The sequence below is a fragment of the Melozone crissalis genome, unplaced genomic scaffold, assembly GCF_028551555.1.
Source record: "Melozone crissalis strain CALT ecotype California unplaced genomic scaffold, PUWL_Pcris_2 ptg000006l_1, whole genome shotgun sequence".
Classification (NCBI taxonomy): domain Eukaryota; kingdom Metazoa; phylum Chordata; class Aves; order Passeriformes; family Passerellidae; genus Melozone; species Melozone crissalis.
In genome coordinates, this window is record NW_026535784.1 from 17,482,593 (window position 1) to 17,506,854 (window position 24,262).

At 41.1% G+C, this 24,262-nt stretch overlaps 1 protein-coding gene across 1 annotated transcript; it reads left to right on the forward strand.

Annotated features, from left to right (window-relative positions):
- Nucleotides 1-8,399: 8,399 nt before the first annotated feature.
- Nucleotides 8,400-22,472, forward strand: RHOH (ras homolog family member H). Its single transcript, XM_054295763.1, has 2 exons — nucleotides 8,400-8,456; nucleotides 21,338-22,472. Exon 2 carries the CDS (start codon nucleotides 21,557-21,559, stop codon nucleotides 22,130-22,132), a length of 576 nt encoding a protein of 191 aa, XP_054151738.1. The 5' UTR covers nucleotides 8,400-8,456; nucleotides 21,338-21,556; the 3' UTR covers nucleotides 22,133-22,472.
- Nucleotides 22,473-24,262: the final 1,790 nt, after the last annotated feature.

Here is a 24,262-nt window from a genome sequence, read left to right on the forward strand (position 1 = left end):
ATAAGAGTAATAGGGTATTGTAGTTGTTACTTAGGAAAATGATTTGAACTTTAGGACTGAAAACTGTACTGTGGTAAAATAAAAATATTGCTAGAGACAAACAGTTTGTCAGCTCAAATTATTAAAGCATAATTAAATGTGTCGGCTGGTGGAACATGTCAGGTAGCCTGACAATAGGTGGTGCCCTTGCCAATGGCATAGAGTGATGGTGGCAGCACTCCTTACTGTGCCCCTTCCACAGCAGAGTTGTTTCTCTGTATGACAGGTGCTAAAGGATGTTATTACACATCACGTGCTGTTCATTGCTTCCTCAGAGGGAGATACTGTATTTGGACTATTATTTTGGTGAATTTTTTTCTTCTTTATAGATGGGTGGGGTAGAGTTGGTTTTCAAAATACACTTGCTGCTCTGGGCTAGAGATGGGCAAGACAAGTTCATTTTTGCACACAGGTTTGAAGATGGTAGTGTCAGGGTTTCTCCATCGGCTGCCCTGGGTTAGTTTTGCAGGTTGGATGCTTGGACAGATCAGTCTGTTTGGAAACCAACATAAAGGCATTGTGCTGTTTGGTGAAGTTTTGTGCCACTGTGGATATTACTGGTGGCACAGTCTTCTTGAATACCATGATAGGGAAGATCCCCCTTGATGTTGCTTGACTTTGCATCATAAGACCTGGCTGGGCTAGCAGTGGCTTCTCATTAGTTGCCACTAATTTGTAATCAACTGCGTGGATCAGTGTTATTTTTGTATTATCTTGAGAAACAGCACTCTCCTTAATAGACATCTGTGGCTACTCATACGCACTGGCCAGGAGAGCAAGCAGTGGAAATCCTCTGCCAGAGCCACAGATTTCATCAGGTTGGTCTGTAAATGGAGAAATGGCAGCCCTGTGAAGTTGGTGTGTGCGAGCTCTCCATAACAGTGTTTGCTCCATGTCAGCTAACTTACAAGGAATTGCCTTGGATTCCTGTCTCGAAATCAGAGTAAAAGTAGGCCTCTTCATCTGTGTACCCTTCTTGCCTTTCCAGATTATCTCTTTTTACTGTCTTGCAGTGCCATATAGACAGGTTTGAGCATTTATCAGGGTAGCCATGTAAAGTAGCTACTTTAATATGCTGTAGATAGCAGAAGATCCTTGGAGGGATGATGCACTCTGGCTGGCAGGGGGGCTTCCCTTTGGGAGCAGGTCAGGGCACCTATGTCAGGCTTCTGTTCAGAGTCTTCTTTTGGGGTAACATCTCCATTGACTAGAAAGGAGAAACTAACTTGTGAGGCAGAGAGCCTGAGACTGAGCAGTGTACCGTCTCCTTCGAAGCAGGAGCAAGTGGGAAAAGCACATTCAAAACAAAACCAGCTGCTGCCTTCAGATTGCTGTTTCCCAAGGGGAGCCCCAGTGGCCTCTCCCACAGCGGGGGCAAGAGGCCTGGTTTGTTTTCTTTCCTGATAAAGCCGAAAGTAGCCAGCAGCACCAGCAGGGCATGGCAAGGCCGCGGGTGCGGGGCTGGGGCTGGAGCAGGCACTGTGGAGCAGGGATCAGGGATCAGGGATCAGGGTGTCTGCTCCCTCCGTGGGTGCCGGGCCCTGAGCCGGGAGCCGCCCGGAGCCGCCGCTGCCCGGGCTGCGGGAGCAGGGAAGGGGGAGCCCCGGGACGGCTGCGGCGGGGCTGCTGAGGGAAGAGGCTCCCTCCGGCACCTCCCTGCCGTGACCGGCGCAGCCCGGCGGCTCCCGGGCGGAGCCAAAGGAGGAGCCAGCCTTTCCCTCGGCGCTGGCTCCCGGCGCCGGCCTCTGGCAGAGCCTCGGCAGCTTTGAGGCCTGGGCGCGGGCAGCCCCAGGTGAGCGGTGGTTTCACAGAGGAAACAACCGGGGCCTCCTCCACGCTTACAGCAAAAGCCACTGGCGTTAGTTTTACATTCGATCCAGGTGGGGGAAGGAAGTGTGAATGTCCCCCCGGGAGAGATAAATGGCAAAAGTCAGAGAGTTTAGAGAAGCAGATGTGGATTTGCACGTTCTGCACGTTCTCCCTTCGAAAATTTAAGAAAAAAATTTTAAAATTAGGCTCTTTTAAAACAAGCACACATTTTGTGTGTTGTTTATATCTCTGGTGCTAGACATAAGCAGCAATTAGATTTTTTAATAATGATCATCTAGAACAAGAGAAAGGCTTGTAGGGTTAAATACAGTTGGTATCAAGATTTACTTCCAGAGCATTGCACACACCATACCCTCTGAGGCAGACCAGATTCAGAGCTGAGCAAATCTGAGAACAAAAAGGAAATCAGGCAGGGGGAACAGGAGCAGCTTCTGCCAGTCAGAGAGGTCTGCTCTAAGCTCCACATCTTCCCATGAGGTGGCAAATGTCCTCCCAGAGTGCCAACAAAAAAAAACCCAAAAAACACAGCTAGGCAAACACAGAAAGAATCTTGTTCCTTCAATAGGGCAGATGAGTATTTTGGAAATAGTACCTGATATGGGGGAAGAAGATTGAATTAGTTATTAGACACTGGAACAGGTTGCCAAGGAGGCTGTTGGACACCTCAAGACTGGCATTGTTCAAAGCCAGGTTGGATAAGGCCTGGGGCAAGCTGTTCTAATGGGAGGTGTCCCTGCCCATGGCCTGAGAGGCTGGGACCGGATGACCTTTAAAGTCCGTTCCAACCCTTAAACATTCTATGATTATATGATGTGACTGCTTTTATGCTAGGCTTTCTCAGAATGAGAGACGGGGGAGTTAAGTAACCCTCAGTGCAGTTCCTAAGCGCGCTTCACTTTCAAGAAAGGGGATGTAGGTTTTCATGTCACTCTGGAGGAAGTGATCTTCCCGTATATTGCCCACCAGTTCCACGCTGACATCACAGGAGGAATTTAGGACACCAGATTCTGTGTATTCCAAGAAAACATTCAGTATGTAAATGTTAATTTTGTCACAGCCCATGTTGCTGTCAACCTGATCTCAACAGAACTATCCCAGAGAAATAACTAATTAGTAACCTCTACACAGTGGGGAAACATGAAAGTAATAAAGAATAGTTCTGTAGTTGAGATAACAGAAGGCTGTGGTCTCAGAAAGTGGGGAAATCTCTGCCTGCCTTCCCTCAGAAGTATATGGGGTTAATGCATGGAGCTGCATCAGTCTTGAAAAGAGGCTGGATGAATGGAGTTGACTGCACCCAAGTGCCAAACCCAGGTTTGATCAACTCAGAGTTTTCTCTTTGCACAACTCAGGGGTTTCTGTTTTGGTCCTGAGAGATCTGTGCTGCTCAGGCATGACCAGATCTGAGTTGCTTTGTGCCTTGTACCCATCTCAGCACTACACCCAGAAACTGGGAAGCTCAGGGCCAAATCCTGCAGAGCAGGAATAGCTGGAAGGCTGCTCTGTGGCCCCTGAAGCATAGGGCAAGCCTGTCACTGAAGAGGAAGAGACAATGGCACGGGAAGGGGCTCAGGAACTGAATTGAAAGTTGAACTTTAGAACTCAGGAAGGAGTCAAGAGAGTCCACAGGGAGGGGGTGGCATTTCAAGCATGTTCCTTCATTTAGACTTCTCTGGAGGGCTTTGACTCACCTTCTGAAGGCCTCTAGTTCTGCCCACACAATGTGTCAGGAGCCTGCCTTATGCTAGATTTTGGGTTCTGCTTTATCAGCCTTCAGTTTGTGCCCCCTCACTACCAAAGCTGAGGGGTATGTAACCCACAATGTTAGGTTCCTGAGGAGCCAAAGCCTAAGCTCATGAAGGTGTAGTAAATAACGTGTGAGACTTTTACCAAAATCCGCTTAGGAAGTGCTTGTGAGACTGCGTTTTCATTTCCTCTTTCAGATTGAGTGCTCTCGCAATGCGTGATGCAGAAGTCACTGTGCCTGCTCTGCTTCAGAGACTCCCTCAGCAATGCCCCCTGCCATGTTGTGAGGAAGCCTCCCTTGTGCTGAGGTATCTGTTCCTGGGAAGGGAATTACTTCACCTCCAGGCTGAAATGTGTCTGGACGACCTACCTGATTTCCCCTATACTGCCCAGGAATTCGGGAAAGCAAATGGTCACATCCCGGTTTTCCCAACACACATCTTGACCACATACATTTTTCCTGCCTCCCTTTGAAAATGATACCAAAAAAGAATTAGGCTCTTTTTTTACAAAATAGGTGCATTTCTTCTTGTGTTTTGCTTATATGTCTGTTGCAGTGATCATCTGGGACAGAAGAAAGGCTTGTAGGGTTAAAGAGTGTCATGGTTTACTTCCTGAGCATTGCACTTACCACATTATCCGATGCAGACCAAAATCTGAGCTGAGTGAATCTGAGAACTAAAAGGAAATCAGGCAGGGGGGACAGGAACAGCATCCTTCCTTAATCTCAACCCCCTTCCTAACACCAGCAGCTTCTTTTTTTCTCCAAGAGGGACAAAAAGCAGTGGATTAAGAAAAAATGTGACTTTTCTTGTAGATTGACCCATGTCAAGACCCTGGGTAATGTTATTTTACATAATTTCTTATAAACCCTTAATTATTTGTGGTTTGAGACTTTATTTTTGCTGTCAGCCTACTTCTCAATGCAAAAATAAATTGCAAGCCTTTGCTCCACCCCCATAAATATTTTCTGCAACAAGTTGTTTGTTTCTGAAAGTCACAGATAATGACTCATAATGAGTTTTTGAAAAAGGGAAGCAATGTATTTTTTAATGTATTCACTATTCTCTCACAGCCAGATGTTCCCCTTCATTGCACAGCATGAGGAGGTGGAAAGGAGCCAAAAAACTGCGGTAAGAAAGACAAAAAACTCCCAAAAGCCAATCCAACAAACAACCAAGGATCAAGAGGAACAGGTCAGGTGTCAATTTTACATCTAACTTTGTAATTACCTACATGTGCATGGAGCTGAGGCTCTTTTGTTGGAGTTCCAGGTCTCTTAGAAGTTAAATAATGGATCAAATGCATGAAGCATGTGTGTTACTGAGAAAGATCTCAAATAAATAAAATTCAACTATTTTTGGGAAGTTATTGGGTCAAGATAATTCAGGAAATGCAGTGGAGGGAAATGAGTGGAAATCAAGACATGTTAGAACGCATCTCTTACTCTACAGTTTTGGTTTTTTGCTGAGTTCACTCAGTTCAAAAGTTGTTTATGAAGTATTTTACAGATGGATGCACTATTTCCAAAATGCAAACTACTTAGCCAGATGGCTTCACATCTGGATTAATCTCAGCATGAAATAGAGAAGAGTAGTTGCATTTTTAAGTATCTGCTCTCCGTAGCAGACCTAAAATTGGTGATGATCACCAAAGACATTTATATCAGTATAATTTGCAAATAGTATTTATTTCTCTACTTCTGACAGTTCTGAATATTTCTGATGGAAACATTTCAGAATATTTGGGTGTCTGATTTGCTTTATCACAGTTGCAATGGAAACTTATTGCCTGATTGCTTAGGCTGCTGTTGGGAAACCCAAACCTAGTTAAAAACCAGATGAATAGATGTTTAATGTGAAAATGAGGAAACACAAGTTCTCACATAAACTGGTGAAGCGCTGAAGCCCCTTATTCAAAATCTTGTCTCAAACTAAAAGGAAGATTAAAGATTTGAAGAAGATAGGATTCCCAAAGTGCCTTCTGTGAGCTCTCCTTAACTTCATCACTGTTGATAATCGACTGAATTAATTTCATTTTGTAGGGAAAAGAGACAAATTGATTCTCCAGCCTAAGCATGTTTACATAGGCTATATTCTTTTTATTTTTTGGCACAAACTGCCTTTCATCTACACATAAATTGTCTTTTTGTTTCCTTTTTGCTTTATCTTGTAAATTATTCTGTTGGTTTTTAATCTTTCTTGGAAGCAGTATGACTGTATCTTGGAATGCATGGTACTGTCATAATGTTAATGTGGACCGATTCATTAGCTGTCTTCATAAAATTTCCATCCTGCAATGAACATAAAATGCGTGGCATTAGATCTGGATCAGGCAGTCTGTTGCTACTGCTTCATGGTTAGACATGGTTAGAGATAATTTCACTGAGCCCAAAATACTTGCTGAAAAGGACTTGCTTTCCACTTCTGTGCCTCTGGGTTTCAAGGCTGCTTGGGAAGCCAGTGCTTGTGCCTGAGGACCAGATGTTCCACTGCACTGGTCATCCGGGCCCTTCGCCTCCAGCTCAGGGGCAGCTCTCCTGCTGTGCCAGTGCGCTTGGGCTGCTTCAGGAGAATGGCACAGAAGTGCCCTCCCTGCAGTCTTATTGCCTGATCAGACAAAGTGGAGAACCTCTTGTGCTGATGGATCCTAAAGTGTAGATCATAGACACCTGAAATCCTGAAACTACTGTCACAGTTTTGCTTTCAGTGTTGTGGTAGTTGTGGCAGTAGCTGGAAGTGATGCGGATCTGCCCAGCTCAATTCGTCTGGGAAAGGTGGGAGTCTCAATGTCTGTGGTGCCTTCACCTGCTCAGCCTCCCTTTGCTGGTAGAAGAGAGGACATATAGGCTGATAAAATGATACTACTGATCAATCCTGACCAGAACTTCAGAGGCATCCTCACTGAATTACAACAGAACCATGCGCACCAAAGTTGAATCAGCCCGAAGTGCCTGCCTTGGGTTTTTGCACAAAGTCACTTAGTTAAACATGCACCCTCTCCTCTGTAAAGACAGGGCCATATTCCAGGGAGGGCCATATTCCAGGTAGCAGAAAAATCCCGAATGTCATTCTGCTACTGGAGTGTGATTAGCACATAGCCATGCTGGGCAGTTGTTGAACTGCTCCTTTTCTCCTCACACGTACTGAGCTGCTGGGCTGGGCTGTGACATTAGCCCCTGTAGCAGGGAGGAGGCAGCTGCAGGAGCAGCAGAGTACAAAGAGAAAGCTTTCTGCAGCCTGGAGGGTTTGCCTCCCTCCCCCATCTACAAGGTTTTTACATCTGCTCCTGTAGTCACCAAAGACAGAAAGATATAGCAACCCACAACAAACCCACAGAGGCAGAGCTGTGAAGCTCTCCCCAGAAAGCTGACTTACGCTAAACCTCTCCACTCCTTCTCGTCACTCTGCATCTGGCTCTGCTGTGACTGCTGCCTCCAGATGAACTACACCCAGTTGCCAGGACTGCTTTGGCCTGTAAGCGCAGGTGTCTCTGGTTACCTTTAGGGCTTTTGGATTTTTTGTCTTCTCAATTATATAATTGTTCTAATTTGCTGAAAAAGAAGTCTATCTGAAAAAGCCAGGAACACAGAACACCACTCTTCTTTTTTTCTTCCCTTATCTCGTCTAGGATAGTTGACTTCTTTAACGTTCATTTTCAACAGCCTCTTTCAGCTTCCTGCCTCTGGTGAGTTCATTGCAATTTTTTTTCCTAAGAGTCTTAATGTGAATTGATATTCTGAATCAAATTCAATATATTTTGGTTTACTTTTGTTAATTGCTTTTATTAATAAGTTTGTGAAATTGGTTCACATAATCAGTTTTACTTTTCTGCTAAATACCATCTGTTAAATGCTTGGTGTTGAGATATACAATTACACACTGGCCTATATCTCGCATTTTCTGTATTTTCATTTGTTCCAGAGTTTTTTTCCACCTCAGCATAAAAAGGCCTTATATAAAGTAGAAAAAGGGGTGTGAAAATTTTCTTCCATGTTAACTGATATAAGAAAAAAGAAAAAATGGGAGTTACTCTCAAGATGGTGGATCTGATTCTGATGCTCTTTTCTGTTGTATAAACCATGAATTCAGGAGTGATCGACATGTATAATCTGCATTTCAAACATTTCAAATGATGGTCTTCTTCCCCATTTGTGAAGTACATCATGCTTCTGAGGAAACTGTTCTGTTTCATCTTAAATGTTCCCAAACAAATTTAGGTGAAGATTTTATTATGAGAATTTGAGAAACACGTTCTTTGGAGTGGAGTGAGATTCAAAGTATTTTTAATTTGACCGCTTATCTGTGGTTGGCTCTGGCTCCAGCAGCTGCCTGGCCCTGCTGGGTTTAACAAATGCCTGTGCCACCTTCTGAGATGGAGGATTTCCATCTAAATGGCCACATCTGTAACTCTGTGTTCAGGTCACTCCCGTGGCTTCTTCTCTGCTTTGTGATCCAGCTGTGGCATGTTTAGGGTATGGAGTCCCCTTACAGAGCAGTATGTGTGTATATGCATGTGTGCACATCTGTGCACACCCATTTCCAGATTCTCCTCACAGACCCTGCATCTTCTGATGCTCTAGTGTGATGGAATGGTCTTGTCACATTGCCAATGAGATGCAGTTAATCTGAAAGGTGAATGAGGATAAAGCACATTGAGGCTGGAACCATCTCTCTGACACAAGTCCCTGCAAAAAATCTGAATGTGGATTTAAGATTTTATAACTTTTCATTTCAGCTGTGTTTCCACCTTTGGATGGGCAGGAGTTGAGCTGTGGCATCTGGCAGAAGCCAGCTTTAACGTGGGATTTATCCTGAATATAATACTTGCAGAAGGAAAATGTAGGGTAAATGAGATAACTTAGTTGTTAACAGTCATATCTGTCAGCAAATTTTGGTGTCTGTTGCTGTTGGAATAAGGTGGGATTGTGCTGCTTCATATTCCACATTTTCAACCCCACCATTTATGTCAGTGTTTGTGGTTTTCCAGTAGGAAGAACCATATGTGTATACTTACTTGACTTTAGAATGGGATTTGATATAGTTTTTCTGATATAGTCTGAAGATCTGTAATACAAATGGAGTCAGTTCTACCAGAGAAAGTGGGTACAGACTTCATGTGAATACTGTTTGAGATTTGGGCAGTAACTGCAGGGTCAAAAAGCCACGTGTGCACTTGCTTCCTGCTGAAGTTAGAGAATAGTGAGGCATAATACCAAGTTTTACATTCCCCAGATTGGGTGCTGCAAGCCAGGAAAATCTGTAGGTTTGTAGTTATAGAGAATAGGTGTTTTTATAAGTAATCTGTACTTACTAAGTTCCAGAGTAAAGAGTTAAATGTAAAAATGGATTTGATTTTCATGTATAGCAAGATTCACAGGCCATCAGCAGAGCAACATGACTGTAAATTACTGTAATTTAATCCCATTTTAAGATAATTTTACTGTGCCAAAGCGGTGGGAAATAATCTCCTGGCAGAAGAGCATCAGACCTCAAAATGGAGAGACCGGTGCTAAAGTCACATTGCTGGTAACAACTGCTAGTGCTAGTGATGTTAGGAAGTAATTTCTTGTACAGTGAGGGGCAAGCCATATAAATCCTGAGAGAAGTGAGGGGGTGATGTGCAGCACACCCAGAGCACAGGAAGTGAGCAGCCAGCGTGGTGGTGGTCATGGGCTGGCCTGTTTTGTAGAGCAATGGGTCTGTACCAGCGGAAGTTCCCAAGGAGCTTTTCTTGGTGACACTTTCTGATAACCAGACAGGAGGACACCAGGCAGGGAGATGAAATTCTGCTGTTCCTCCTCTTGCTTTCACTGTGCAGTTCTAGATGTATAATAGCAGGTGAGTTAGGCGCTTTAATGTAAAAGATTTTCTGTGAAAATTACCTCTTAACCCCCCCCATTTTCTTTGTGAAATTTTGGTGCTGTGATTAGTTTTCACTAAGAAACAGTAGAATGTTACTGAATGCACCATTCAAGTGATTAATTTGATTGACATTGACCATAAAATGAAAAATTGGAGATTTTTCTATAGTGCTTTTGATTATTGTTTGCAAAGAGATAAAATAAGTTACTGTAAAACTTGCCTTTTTCAAAGTCTTGGTGTAACATTTTAGACATCAAACCACACAGCTCAACATCATTCCCAAATTAAGTTCTCATATTTTTGGCTAGTGGTGTGTGGTTTTATTAAATCTACAGTTTTCAAATGTTTCCATGCTATGACACAACTTACAGCTGAAAAATATTTTGAAATAACCCCAGCACAACAATTAAGAAAGGAAGTTGGCTGCAGCTGTCTCAAGCCCACTATTAAAGCATTATAGCCTTAAGATGCTGGGCAGGATCACAAAAACACAACAAAGCAATGTAACAACAAAATTTGTGGGCTGTAGCCTACCATTAGCTTTTCTCCACAAAACCAAGTAGAGTTTCCTATTTGCTTAGCAGGATTTAGTTGTCCTTCAATGTTTATGTCAGTGAAGAACTGGAAAACCGTTCCAATGCACCAGATGGATCAGTGTACAGTGGAAGGGGAGGTTTTGGAGCCTGCAAAACCTCTGTAATGCAGAGTGTGAGTACTGGAAGTCATGGCTACAAACCTTGGTGTATCAGGTCTAAATGAGCAGCTGGCAAAGTGGCAGGGAGCGATAGTCCCAGCAGTCCCAGTCTGTCACTGCTGTCAGGGCGGCTGGAGGATGGGGGCAGCATGGTCTGAGCACTTTGTGCGCACATGCACGTCCTGCAGAGCGGGTGTGCGAGTGGCTCGTGCCCAGCCTGGCTTGTGGCCATGCCCTGTGTTTATCACAGACCCTTTATCGCTCCTCCCTGCACAGTTCCTGCTGCTGTGTCAGCTCCCTGTTGCTTTTGCACGAGCTATTGCATTTGCTCTTTGGTTACAGAAGCCAAGGAGAAGTGTAAATTGCTAAGGGATGAGGGTGGGGCTGAACTTGGCATGCTTCTCTTTACCTGACAAAACATAGGAACCTGCTGGAAACCACACGAGGATTGTGCTATGGTTTGGGGATTTCTCTACGGGGAGCCATAGTGACCTGTCATGTAGGAAAGACCCAGCATGTGCTGGAAAGGGAGCAAACACCTCTCCTGGCAGAAGCTGGCACAGTGGGCTGTGGTTACATACTGTGCATGATGCCGCTTCTCACACACAAGCGTGAGTACCAGTAACTGACACTTGCCAGCTTGAGGTTGTTGTACCATCTGGTGATACCACTTCTCCTCATGAGTGACAGTGTGTTGCTTTTGAAGGTTAGACTGATTTATGTCAAAATGTAGGTATCACTGTCTCTCCTAATATAAAAGCATGAGACTAAGACCCCTGTGTAGCCGGGGGTCTCTTTTAGTTGTTTCCTGTGCCATGGTCATTGAAAGAATATTAAATTTTTCAAACTTGCAAGAAAACTGTTCTTTCCTTTCATTGATAGGCATGCCAGTGGACACAGTCTTCAGCTTGTCTCTTTTATTTCCATCAAAAGACTGTGCTTAAAAACCGGTAAAGACTTTGGAGTTTGAAGTTATTGAGCTACTGATATACCCAAATATCTATTAATTAACCTATCTATTAATTATCTAGATAATTAGGTAATTAGATAGATAATTAGATCATCTGTGAGCTTTGTTTTTCTCACTGTAAAAATGTATTATGAAACAGCTGTCGTAAAACCCCTTCATGTAATTTCTTTGTTTTCCATCAATTTAAATGTGAGTTTTTAAATTCCCCTCTCTTTCAGTGGAGGTTTAATTCTGGATGAAAAGCTGTTGGGTAAAGTATCTCAGAGTTTGAATCAAGTCCATCAGGATTCAAAAATAAAGCATGGGAAATGTTCTCATAATGTTCAAACATCTCTCTCCTAAAATATCTCTCATTTCATATGTGTGATCATATTCATTCAAAATATGTAAAAATCAAGAAAATCAAGGAAAACTTTCTATGCTTCCCACTGAAGAACTCTGCAGTAAGATTTACCGTAGCATGGGGATTTGCATGATCTTTAAACCAACTGAAAGCCAAGTGGATGTCAGCTATAAATATATGAAATGGCTTCTCAAAATACTCAGAATGAGTGAATGAGTGAGAAGGATTTATGCTGAAGAATGAGTGAGAAGGATTTATGTATTACATTTGGTTGTAGAGTCTTTTCTCCTCTTAACCTATTCCGTATGACCTGCTGCTGTCTGCAGTATCATATGTTTTATATAATGGTGGCAAGAGAACAGGATTGTAATGGAATCAGAGGAAAGTAAAGGAAAACAGGCACTAAAACATATTCTGCTCTGGCATATGGTTGGTGTAAGATATAAATCAATATAAAATCTGAGCTACCAGGTATAACTTGTGCTAATTCCAGAAAAAAAAATTTAAAAAGAAAAGAAAGCTTGTTCCTTTGAAATTGGGCTTTAATCATAACTATGCATGGAAGGTAGGCAGTTTGATGAAGGCATGCCCATTTTTAAATCTAATTTTATCTGCTTCAATTAACGAATTCTAGAGAGGCTGCATGGTAAGAAAAAAAAAAGGTCCTGTTTGTATAATGGATATGTATTATTTCTTATTTTATCTGTGTGCTGGATATAGTGCGTGAATACTAAGTCATGGCATAGATTGTGGAAGACAACTCCTTTTTAAAAATGTATTGAAAATATCAAAAATATAAAAATCATAAACCAACAAATGCAGAACAATTTATGATAATTGTATGTTTTATACTTGAAAAGTATTTGAAATTATTTCAAAGCAATGTCTTCAAATTTTTAACATTTTTATGTACATGTGTGCACACACAAAATTTAAGAACGATATTAAAGATGGCAGTTTCCCCGCTATGTGAAATCTGGACTATGATTTTAAACACTCTGATGTATACAGAGACAAGAAAAAGGTTTTTGTTGCTAGCAATCCTAAGGGGAAAAAGCTAAAATTATCAGGGAGTTTCTGTTTTATAAAATAAATACCAAACCAAATTATTGTTGCTTCTTTTGCTAGCTTTGCTCACGAACGTCCGAAGTTTGATGTTCATCACAGCAAAAGGAATGGTGACATGCAGTAAATATGAATTCTTCCTGAATTAAAAACAAATCATTATGTTTTAGCAAGAGGTCATTATTGTGTATTGTTTGATCAACATTATTACTACTCAAAACACCTGTACATCTAACACTTTATTCTTCTCACAAAATATACAAAAATAATCTTCCACTGGCTAAATCTGTTCTAACATTTTCCTTCTCCGTCTTTGCCTGCCACTAAAATCAAACCTGTGCAAATACATAACTTAATGAACATGGAGAACCTCCTTCTTCTCCCGCTGATATTAGAGGGAGAAGATCTAGGCTTGAGAATCTCCTTATTTTATGATAGATATTTTATAAAATCAGAGCAAAGTTCAACTTGAAGAGACTTCTGAAAGTAAAGTTGGAGATCTTGCAAGGGATCCATTGAGGAAAATGGAGAAATGGCGGGACAATTTTTAAGGATGTTTTAACATTGAGGAGCATGTTATATCACTTGTAGCATTCATGTATTAGCTTTTAGCTACAGTGTTACTGTTGATTACTTTGTAGCATTTAAGGGAGCCAGTCAAGAAGATCAAGTAGTGTGCAAACAAGGGAGAGGAGCACGGTCATACCACAGGTTAGAGCCAAAACTCACAGAAGTCAGCCTTCTCCCCTGCACTGGGCTTGGCACAGGCTCTGAAAGAGGGGAAGCCCTTTTGACTGCAAATGCAAGTGTGAATATGGAGATACCAGTTTGTTTTAATGATTTATCGTGTCACTCATCTGCAGGATTTAATATATATCCATGCGTCTCCTTAACAACTTATTGTAAACGTGTGTCTAATAAATGTAATGGCTGCATACACAGCAGAAATATAATAGTTTACAATGGGTGACTATGTAAATTTATATGTAAAATTCTATCAATTAGATACCTGGGTTATTGCAAATCCCCATTTAGCATAGCAGTAATCTCTGCTCATGGAGATTGTGCATGGAGGTAAATGTGCATACAAATACATATGTACCTCTATGTGGACCATGACCATTTCAATAATGCATCCATTTGATGCAAAATATGTATATAGGTTTTTAAATGATGGTAAGTTATCTTGCCCACAACACGTTGTTTCCTACAGCAATCTGTAGCAATGTCTTTTGCAATGAATTAATATCAAAGAGTCCATATATATATGTATAGGGACTTGCACATATCCATGCACATATGGATGTGATTTTTTGTACACGACTGTGTTGATGCATCACTGAAATACTTAGATTTTAAATATGCACAGATTTATTTTCAATATTTTTGTGTATCTATATAAGTGCATATACACTTCTATGCATCCAGTCTTGCAAATAATCCATCATTCTCTGAGAAATTATGAATGATTATTTAAAAGTAAGAAGTGTTAGTTTTATATGAAAGAGAAATGGATACCTGTGTCTGCAGATGGTAAAAATAAAGAACAAGCAGAAATAGGGGTAGGGTCAGGCTCACTGGAAAGAAAACACAATATTTGTTGAAGGTTGTAAATAAAAGAGTACTTCAACAGCCAAAGAATATTTCAACAGCCATAAAAATTTGGGGAGATTTTTAAGAGTGAAATCTATTTTAAAAATCCTACAAAAATATGTTATCAAAATATGTTGACAAATCAAAAATATTCTTTTTTTATTTGTCTCAAACTTCAAGAAATTTAACTGTGTTGAAAGAGGATGTGGCATAAAAAATTTGAAGTGGTTTGAGGCCCAAACATTTCTACATGTCAATAATTCTACACACACAGTAGTCTAATTAAGGTCAATTACTTAAATATAATATGTTTTATATTAGCAAGGCTTCAGTTTGGCTACAATGCAGTTAGAGCTGCTGAATATTTGCTTTTGACCTGTAAGTCATTTAGGTAGAAAAAGTATTCATAAAAGCTCTTATCCAAGCTTCTAAGAATCCTTTCAATTCTTTAAAATCACATATCTATGAAATGTGTGATAGCACTGGGGTTAGCACGTAGCACTTTATCCATGTTCATCTGCAAGTGTGTCTGTATCCCCATCTGGATCCAGGAGCGGTTCTGTGTCAGCGTGAATATATATATGTATCTATATCTATCTATCTATCTATCTATCTATCTATCTAATTTTTAAAATATATTTATATATTTATGTATGTGTGTGTGTGTACAGAAACAGTGACTGTGAGGGACAGCAGACAGACAGACAGATGGCTGATGAACTTCTGTGTTCGAATGTACACGTGTGTGACATTTGCTCACCAGCTGCTCCATGTACAGCTGCATCTGTAGTGAAACTCAAAAATTTCTTCTCTGTTTAAGCACAGAGGAGAAAAATTAACACAGAGGAGGGTAGGAAAGAGAGGTGACATATATCCAGTATCCTGCAGAAGGAGAAGGCTGGGCTGACCTAACTTCAGGCATGACATACTCCATTTCTGGTGACTTTGAGGGTATTGGATCAGACTGAGAATGGTTTATGAGCTGGTCTTCTCTGAAGGGATTACTTTCCTACACTTGATTGACCCCAATTTCAGCTTGTAGAGAACATCTATACTGAAAATGGATCCCTTTTGAAAATGACCCATAATACCATGAATGCCACATAGTTCGTCATTTACCATGTCATAAACATGGTTTGTCATTTACCATGCCATAAACATGGAGAAAAATTACTTCAGACTAATGGCTTGAATCTTTAGGTGGGTACTTAGCATTGTCAGATCTCATTGAGTTCTATTCAGAGATTTATGATCTCGGATGAATACATGAGTCTTACAGGCTTTTTGTTAATTTTTGGAGTGGTTCTAATAGTCTGTGTTCCTGTGTAATTTGTAAATTGCTGAATCAAGGTGTGATTAGCCACAGAAAGAGAGTTCTTAAAGATAAAAGAAATATTTCCTTTGTCTAATTCTATAATTAGAATGAGAGTTAAATTCTTTTTCTCAGCAACTATAGTGAATTGAATAGATCTTTAGATATGTTATTATCTATTGCTTATGTATTATTATAGGTACTATTACTAAAGAAATTAAATTAAATTTTATGAAATATAAGATAGCTCATTAAGTGGTTTTATATGTATGTGCAATGTGTAAGCATGTGTTTCAATACATGTATTTTGTTAAACAAAAACTTTCATCCCTTTACTAGGACTTCACATCTCATTTAATCTTGTAAATAACATTGGTCTGTGTTCGTTGTTGTTTTATACCAAGATTTCACATTCTCCATATGAGGGAATTTGCTTTAAATCTGATAACTTGAGTTCCCTTGCTAATAATAAAGTTGACAAGATTACTGAATATTTGATCATATATCTTTCTCTTCATTTGCAGTGGTTAAAACTGCCAGAGAAAGAAACAGAGGTATTTTCAGGTGTTGTCTTGATCCAGAAATGATTTTTTGCAAAGGTTTCTAAAAAAGTGGTTCTCTAGTTTCTCAAAATTTCATAAATTAGAAATTAAACCCAAAATTCAATTTTGTTTTTTTTTAACAAATAAAATACTGAAATTTGAAAACAGGAACAGATTTCACTTTTGTGAACAAGGGATTGAAAGAAAAATTTCCAAGCTTTTAAGTCTGCAATTTTTTTTTCATTCTGGAAGGAGATTGTTTTTGAGATGACAGGACATCCTGGCTTTGAAAATATGGGGTCATTGCATGTTGTTTGCTTTTCTAACTTTAGAAAGGCATTGAAGAAATTATTGTACTTAAGGATAAAATATCTGTATAAAAGCTCTCACCCAAGCTTCTAACTATCCTTTCAATTCTTTAAAATATAAAATATAAAAGCACCTTGAAAGATAATCTGGCAGTTAATCTGTCAGTATTGCAAATATATCAGACAGCTGAATTATTCTGCCAGTGAGTGAGCTGCCACCTTTCTCTTGGGCCCAAGAATAGTGATGACCCCTGTGGCAGCCACCTTAGGAAGTGAATGAGTTCAGTGGAGATTTTTTGGTGGAGTAGTTTGAGGAAAAGATGCAGCACCTTGCAAAGGTACAGGCTGTGAGCCAGTGGTGCCATCTCTGAATGCCACTATGGACTTACATGCTGACACTCTCTGAGGTGGATGGAGGCTGATTGGCAAGACAGGGCTAGAGATCAAAATTGTCTTGAAAGGAGTTAAGAAAACAGGAGGCAGCTAATGCAGATGTCAGAGAATCAGCTGAGTGAATGCATGACAGTGCAGCAAGGATTTGTTTATTTGCAGTCTCCAGACAGACTGCAGCTAATGGATTTTAGTTTTCAGAAGACGTGTGCTGTGGAAGCAATCTGGAGGTTTGTATCTGAATGGAGCAACCTCATCCACAGAGCAGAAAAGCAGGCAGTGTGACCTTGACAACCTGGTGATCTAGCAGAGTGTCCAAACTGGAGTCACAACAGCCACAGTTTCTGTGTCACAAGGGGCTGCATCTTCTGGGTGCTGTCACTAACCAGACAGCAGCATCTCTGCCCTGTGTTGATTCCTGCCAGCCTTCCTCCTCCTCCTTCTGCTTGCAGGAGTTTTCTCAGGCCCTGTCCATGCCCTGCAGTGCCCACTGTGCCCATGGAGGTGAAGGTGTAAAGCTGGACACTGCTCTTGTCAGTGAGGGTAGTCTTTGTGCCTCCTTCCTCTCCTTGAGAGTGTTTAGCTAAGGGATGTGAGGAGAGTTCTTACATATCTGTGGTGCAATTGCAAGGAGCAGTGGTTACAGTCAGCACGTTGAAGAAGAACTGTAGGCACTGTTTAGCAGACCCCACCTCTGTGTGAGGTGGGATTTAAAAGAGTAGAGTAGGTAGGCAAAGACAGTATATACATTCAAGTACTGCACAGTTGGTGGAAGTGTCTCCTATGGTTTCAACTTCTTATATTAGTCTAAATGTTTTAATTTCCTTGCCATGTCAAGTCTCTTCAAGAACTAGCATACACAGTGCTCAAACTGAAAAATTAATCTGCTGTTGTCCTGACATAAACAGGACCTCTGCTGAGATGTAATTGAGGTAGGGAGTGGATAATGGCAATAATAGTTAGCATGTTAACTGCTTTAACTCTCTGAAGCACTTTGTGACTGATCCAAAAAGCTGGTTGCTTGCATGGTTTGTTTATGTATGAGCTAATTCCATTGAAATTCCAGCCTACCTGAGTGAGCACTATCAGGATCTAAGAGAGGTTTTGAAATTGGACTTCCTGACTCTTTTTATTTTCCCCTATCACAAGATGCTGTCCATTCCCTGGAGATGTTTAGCCATAGCAAGTCATTCTCACAATGATCTTATAGTAGATGCCAGAGATATTCTTGGCATAAATGAAAATCCCATTTGGTCCAGCTGATAAACTTACCCCTTTTGATGTAGTAGTCCTGCTTTCCTTTGTTGCTAGAGCTCTTTCAACAAATACCAGATTAGTTTTTCATGGGATGTATATTCACTTGAATCCTCTACCTCAAAGAGCTTGATGCTGCTGTGCTCTGCTTTTCATCCCGTCCCATTGCAGGCTGGCAACCCCACTCACCTTCTCCGTATGGTATTCAGCCATGAGCAAGTGTGAGGCATTTTACTTGCATGAGATTGCTGAGGTGCAGCTCAGACACTGACCAAGGGCAACTGTTGTAGGGCTTCTTGCGCTCACACCACCAGTGAAGTCCGAGATCTCTGTAACCATGCACGAGTGCCTGTATTCCAAAGACAGAAGGAACAAAACCTGAAGCTTACTGAAGATCACTACTCAGCATGACCACACAAGAATAAGACATGCATTCTTATACCTAGTGATTTTATAACAGGTCTTACCTTACTATTCAAATAATATCTTCTGTTGTTATGAGTGATGAAAGCATAAACCAAAAAAGCATAAAAGAAGATAGAGGTTTATATCTTGAATTCCATATACAAAATTATCTTAATAAAGTTGGTAAATTTTTGAAAATCAAATTGTTGGATGAAAAAAAAAGCCTCCACAGCTTAGACTCCATCTCTGATTTGTGATCAGTTTTTCTGCAATCTTGTAATGGTTGTAGCACACTGTGCTGTCGGACCAAGACAGAATATGAGAGAAAGAGACAAAAACTTTTGCAAATGTTTATAAAACTGGTTGTATACTGAGGCACAGAAGTGTCCAGTACTGTCTTTAAAGGACACTTTGAAGTACGCTCTTTAAAGGACACAGCTTTTTGTTGATGCTTAATCAAGCATTTTCCATCCAGTGAGGTGAACTTGTGTAATTATTTTAATACAGTAATGCTGCTCTTACCCTGAGGCTGCAACAAGGACCAACTAGGTGCCTAATTACAGATAATGCTTCAATATGCACATATGTAGTCCCAATTATATATGGAAGCACATGAATTGTTGTTAACAAATGCAAGACCAGGGCCATCGAAGGCAATTTGTCCACAGGATCACAATATGGACCTTGTTATATACCAGGGTTTTTTATTATTTACTGGATGGAATGTAGAACAATATAATCTGCTTTGAAAACAATTCTGCACTGTCACAGTGGGATATTTCAGCATCTTGTATTGTCTGTCAACTAGCCATATTCACAAGTCCTTAATATCTCTTTCAATCTTTAATAATTTTTATATTTTCAAAATAACCAGCATAATTTGACCTGGTAATCCACAAGTTGAGTGCCAGAACAATCCCTTTATCTGTCTTTCTCTGTTTTGGCATTTATGAAATTGCAAAAGTCATGCTTTGGACATCCTTATTTCCCCCACATTCCAATGTGCACAAAATAATGCATCTGAAGGCACTGAGGACTCCTCGCACCAAAGAAATGTTTGTTCTGGAAAGGATACTTGGTACATGGAAACTTTCTCCTGAGGGTATGCATCTTTGTCTGAATAGGACATTACTGTCTTGTGGTGAAAGTGAGGTGTTTTCAAACAATACTGGTGACCCAATTTTGAAATAGAATACTCTGAAAGAGAGATTATTATTCCTATAAGCAATTTGAATGTTTATCCTACATATGCTTTTTGAATTTTTCATAGATGTGTTTTGTAAAGGTCTCGTTTCGTTCCCTTGAGAGCTTGTTTGGAGAACAGAGAAGGCAAGAGTGTGGAGTTAGATGTAATGAATCTTTACAAGCAAATTTTCATCTGCTGCCACTAAAGCTTAAATTCTCAGTGCAGCCTGTTTCCCGGCAGCCAGGAATGCCGTGAAGCAGCCTCAGCCTCCATCCCAGTTCCTAGAAGCGAGCGGCAGTCAGAGCCGCGGTGTCGGCGGCAGGCCAGGAAGCGCCGAGTGTTGCAATGGCTCCTGTAGATACGGTAACCCGAGCGCGCACAGGGACGGCCCGCGGGCCCGGGGCCGCCTCCATAAAGCAGCGAGCCGCGGGCACACATCTGCCGGCAGCCGGGCCGTGAGCGGGAGAGGTGCAGGTGTGCCCGCAGCGCCAGAGGAGGTAGGGCATGGCCTCTGCACAAAACGAAAGCAGGGCAGTAGCAATTGTCGGTACCTGTAAAATGTTCTCTTGAAGCTCATTTAGCACTTTCCCTTTGTGTTTCCCCCTTTGTGGAGTAAGCCAAAGCTTGGAGTGTTCTAGAAATAAAGGGAGAGGGGTGGTGTGTTAGGGTACTGAAAGTGGAGAGCATTACAGTAAAATACAGTATACGCCCTTTGTGGCCATCATTTATATCTGTGCAAATAGCCTTCAGCTGGGATGTCTCTCTACCTATATGAAGGAAACAGAAATATATTATTTATGTAAAAAACACATGACATTTTGAAATTATGCAGTGATACTTTCTTTTTAATTACTCTTGTTCATCAGAACTAATTTGTCTTCAGTTTTGCTGTTAGTGATTTTCGGAGCATCTTGCGTGTCACCCTGTGTGAGCAGTGAATCTTGCACACAGTTAGTGAGGAAGAAACAAATGCTTTCAAAATAGGAAAATTTGACTGAATGCTGGCAGGAGCTCAAAAGCAATTACATACTCTGAAGAGTACTCTTAGTTCAGTTTTACAAGGGAGTAAATGCCAGGACAGTTAAATTCCCTTCAAATGAAATTTTTACTGGGGCAAGCATTGGTAGTGGGGCTTTTTTTGCTTGTGTTTCTTGATTGTTGAAAGCAATTTGTAAGAAAAAATTTACCCTGTTTTTGGTTTTTTCTTTTGCTGTGAATCTTTCTTTGCTTTTAAAAATTGTTCAGGTTCACATGAATTGAGATTCACTCCTGAAGTCTTTGCTTCCTCATTGTCACAAATGGTTCTGTGTTACTGTTTCATATGGGATTTTTTAAATAGTAAAATTGGTTAGCAAAGAGCTTTTTTTTTCCTCCTGACTACCTCTAGAGAGCATGACTACATTTTCAAGGGAATCTGAACTGATCATTTAGGGATTCAGGATTCTGTCTTGGTGAAAGTCAGAGACAGGGAATGTCTCACAGCGTATTAGTAGCAGTTATATAAAAGTTAAATTAACTTTATTAGTCTCTAGACAATTGGAAGGAAAAAATAGCTTGTGTCAGTGGAAAATGGTAATAGTGCTAAGACTGTTAGCCCCTGTGGAGCAGCAAGAAGGTTATTTATGCGAATGGCTGTTGCACACACAGCTGGCTGGGAGGAAATAGAAAAGTTCATCATCCTCAGTGAGGGATACTTGCCATACCTGTCCAAAGATGTGTCCAGGCATCTTCATCTTGATGAGGAATGATTTGTTCTCTGTGGGTTATAAATGTTACATTTTATTTTTACTTTCCAGAAACGTCATTTGACTCATTGAAGATTTAAAACCAACAGAGTCATGTGGAAGAAAGTGAAATTTTAGTCTCAAGTGGCAGAATCGAGTCATAAGAAGTAAAGAGATTTGGATGGTTTCTCACTAAATGGAAATTATATAGAAGGCTTCTAAGACCACTGCTTCTCTCCATCTCGCTCCTGCTGCACAGAGACTGCACTCTTGGCCTTGGACGTTAATAAAATGCTGGATTCAGTCAAGTGTGTTCTGGTGGGAGACTCTGCCGTTGGGAAAACATCTCTCCTGGTACGTTTCACCTCTGAGACTTTTCCAGATGACTACAGACCCACTGTATATGAAAATACCGGAGTAGATGTCTTCATGGATGGCGTACAGATCAGCTTAGGTCTTTGGGACACATCAGGCAGTGATGCCTTTAAAGGCATTCGCCCCCTCTCCTACCAACAGGCAGATGTGGTATTAATGTGCTACTCGGTGGCAAACCACAATTCCTTCCTGAACCTGAGGAACAAATGGATCAGCGAGATCCGCAGCCATTTGCCCCGCATCCCCGTTTTGGTGGTGGCCACTCAGACTGACCAGCGGGACGTGGGTCCCTACAGCTCCTCCTGCATCAGCCCTATGGACGGAAAGCGGCTCGCCCAGGATGTGCGAGCCAAGGGCTACTTGGAGTGCTCTGCCCTCAGCAACAGGGGAGTGCAGCAGGTGTTTGAGTATGCTGTGAGGACAGCGGTCAACCAAGCCAAAAGGCAGAACAGGCGGAAGCTCTTCTCCATTAATGAGTGCAAGATCTTTTGAGGACTGTCAGCAGTGGTTTTGCTCACGTTTGTTCTTTCTGTTTTCTCACAAAGACGCTGCAGCAGAGGGAATGGGAGGTGAATCAAAGGAGGGCTCCTGGAAGGACCACAGTGCAGGTGCCTATTTATGAGACAGGTGTGCTCTTTATCTGAGCCTCTTCCCTCCAAAACACATGTGTGCTATCTTGAAAAATGAAAGGTGCATACCCTTATTCACAGGCCTGTGTTTGGACTTGGCAAGCCTGAACTGCTGCAGGCCTAGCCTGCAGATCTGCAGATAACAGCAGTACTGTTATCTGTTATTTTGGTTTTGTTTCTGTCAATGCTTCTCAGTTGTTGGTTTGTCTGCATCTGCATTTATTTAATGACAAAATTGTGCCTGGATCAGCCCCTATCTCTGTCCTTGTGGATTTTTTTTTTTTTTACTTAAGAATGTAGTATATAAAACCTGACCAATGTGTATTTTATTTAGAGGACTCTTGGATATGTTGTTGAAAATTACAAAAGTTTGTTTTAATATTTTGGTGGTTCTCCCTTTAGCTAACCACAGAAATGAACTGTCCTATCCATGAAATAAATGGTCTGCAGGCAAGCCTTAGACTTGCTTGAGTCATTGCATAACAGTCATCAGTATGTCCGGCATATGAATAATCAAAACTTAGTGACATTTGACAGCTGTCTCCTGCAGTTTTGTGAGATTTGTTACCTTAATATTGTTCCTCAACAATGTGGTCAAAGGTGGGAAACTAATCTGATTCTTCCTAGACTTCACTGTCTTACAACCTCAGGGCTTGCAGACAGGGTTGGCTTAGACATATGGCTGGGCTGGCAGGGATGAATCTGTGCTGCCATCACCTCTGTTGTCCCTGCTGTAATTCTGGAGACAAAAGATTTCAGTCTCCAGAGATGGAAGATATTTTTTCATGAGCACTTAAATTCTCATATATTTTTAGTACACTTTGTACTAAAAATACAAAACAAAGCAGTGGTTTTACTGGAACCAGTCACCAACATTAGTAAAAGATTGAGTACAAAGCAAGGTTGACTTTAGAATGGCTAAATGACTTTTTTTTTTTTTTTGAGTTTGCATGCTAAGTATAATTGCCTAGGTTGTATCCCGGTAAGACTGAACCAGGCTTCACATCCTGGGGAACCTGTTGAGTCTAGGAGCCAAATCCTGATGGATGAAGTGTGGCCAAGTTACCCTTCTACACAGAAAGGCAGGCTAAGGAAATGGAAACTTCAGGTGTGTAAGAGAACTCTGCTAGAAGATGAAGTGGGCTCAAGCCACAATGCTGTACATTCCTTGTGAATTGTGGTGGTCCCCTCCTCATGTTATCTGCCCCCTCTGTCCTGCACCCCCTCTCAGGTCTTGCAGATCCGTCTCATCCCAAGAGAATTTCTTACTGCAGCAAGATTTTCTTTGTCCCTTTTCCTGTCCTTCAGCTAGCTAGGAACTAACCTTTGAGGTGGTTATAGCATGGTGCCATAAAAGGTAGGATTATCTCACCTGTGATGTAGGTGAGCAAGTATTTACCCAGTGGGCACCTTGATTACCGGTGGGACACAGAACACCCAGAGTTGTGATTGTCCCACCAGCTTCTGGGCTGTTGAATATTTACCACTCATCAACCTGATTGTGAGGGAGGCTTCTGATCATAAAAATATCCTGGTCTCATCTGAGGTTTTTATATCAGCCTTAAATCTTTACAAACTTCTGCATCTGAGCACACAAGACACGGACTTTTGCCACCACCCATCTTCCCTAAATTCTTCTCTTTCCTACTTCTCTTTCTTCTCAAGTGTTGATTTGTTACCGAAACACTAAAACTGACATATTTGTAAAAGAATCTGAATGGCATTGTACTTATGTAGAGATACTCAAGTTGCTAATTATTTGTGGTCCTCGGTTAAAAATCTTTTAGCTTTTGGGAGAAATATTCTTCTACATGTCAACTCTTGCAACACCTCTCCACTGGAAGTCTTAGGTTTTGTAACTCTAATTTAAAAGCCATTGTTAAGGTTTGAACATTAAAGATTGCATGAAAAATGTTGTGTTATGAATTTTCAAATCTGTTACAACTAGGGACATTTTTGTTATGTTCCCTCCTCCACTAATGGATTGAATACC

Coding starts and splice junctions, on each gene's coding strand:
- RHOH (XM_054295763.1), top strand. CDS start 21,557: ATGCTGGATTCAGTCAAGTGTGTTCTGGTGGGAGACTCTGCCGTTGGG.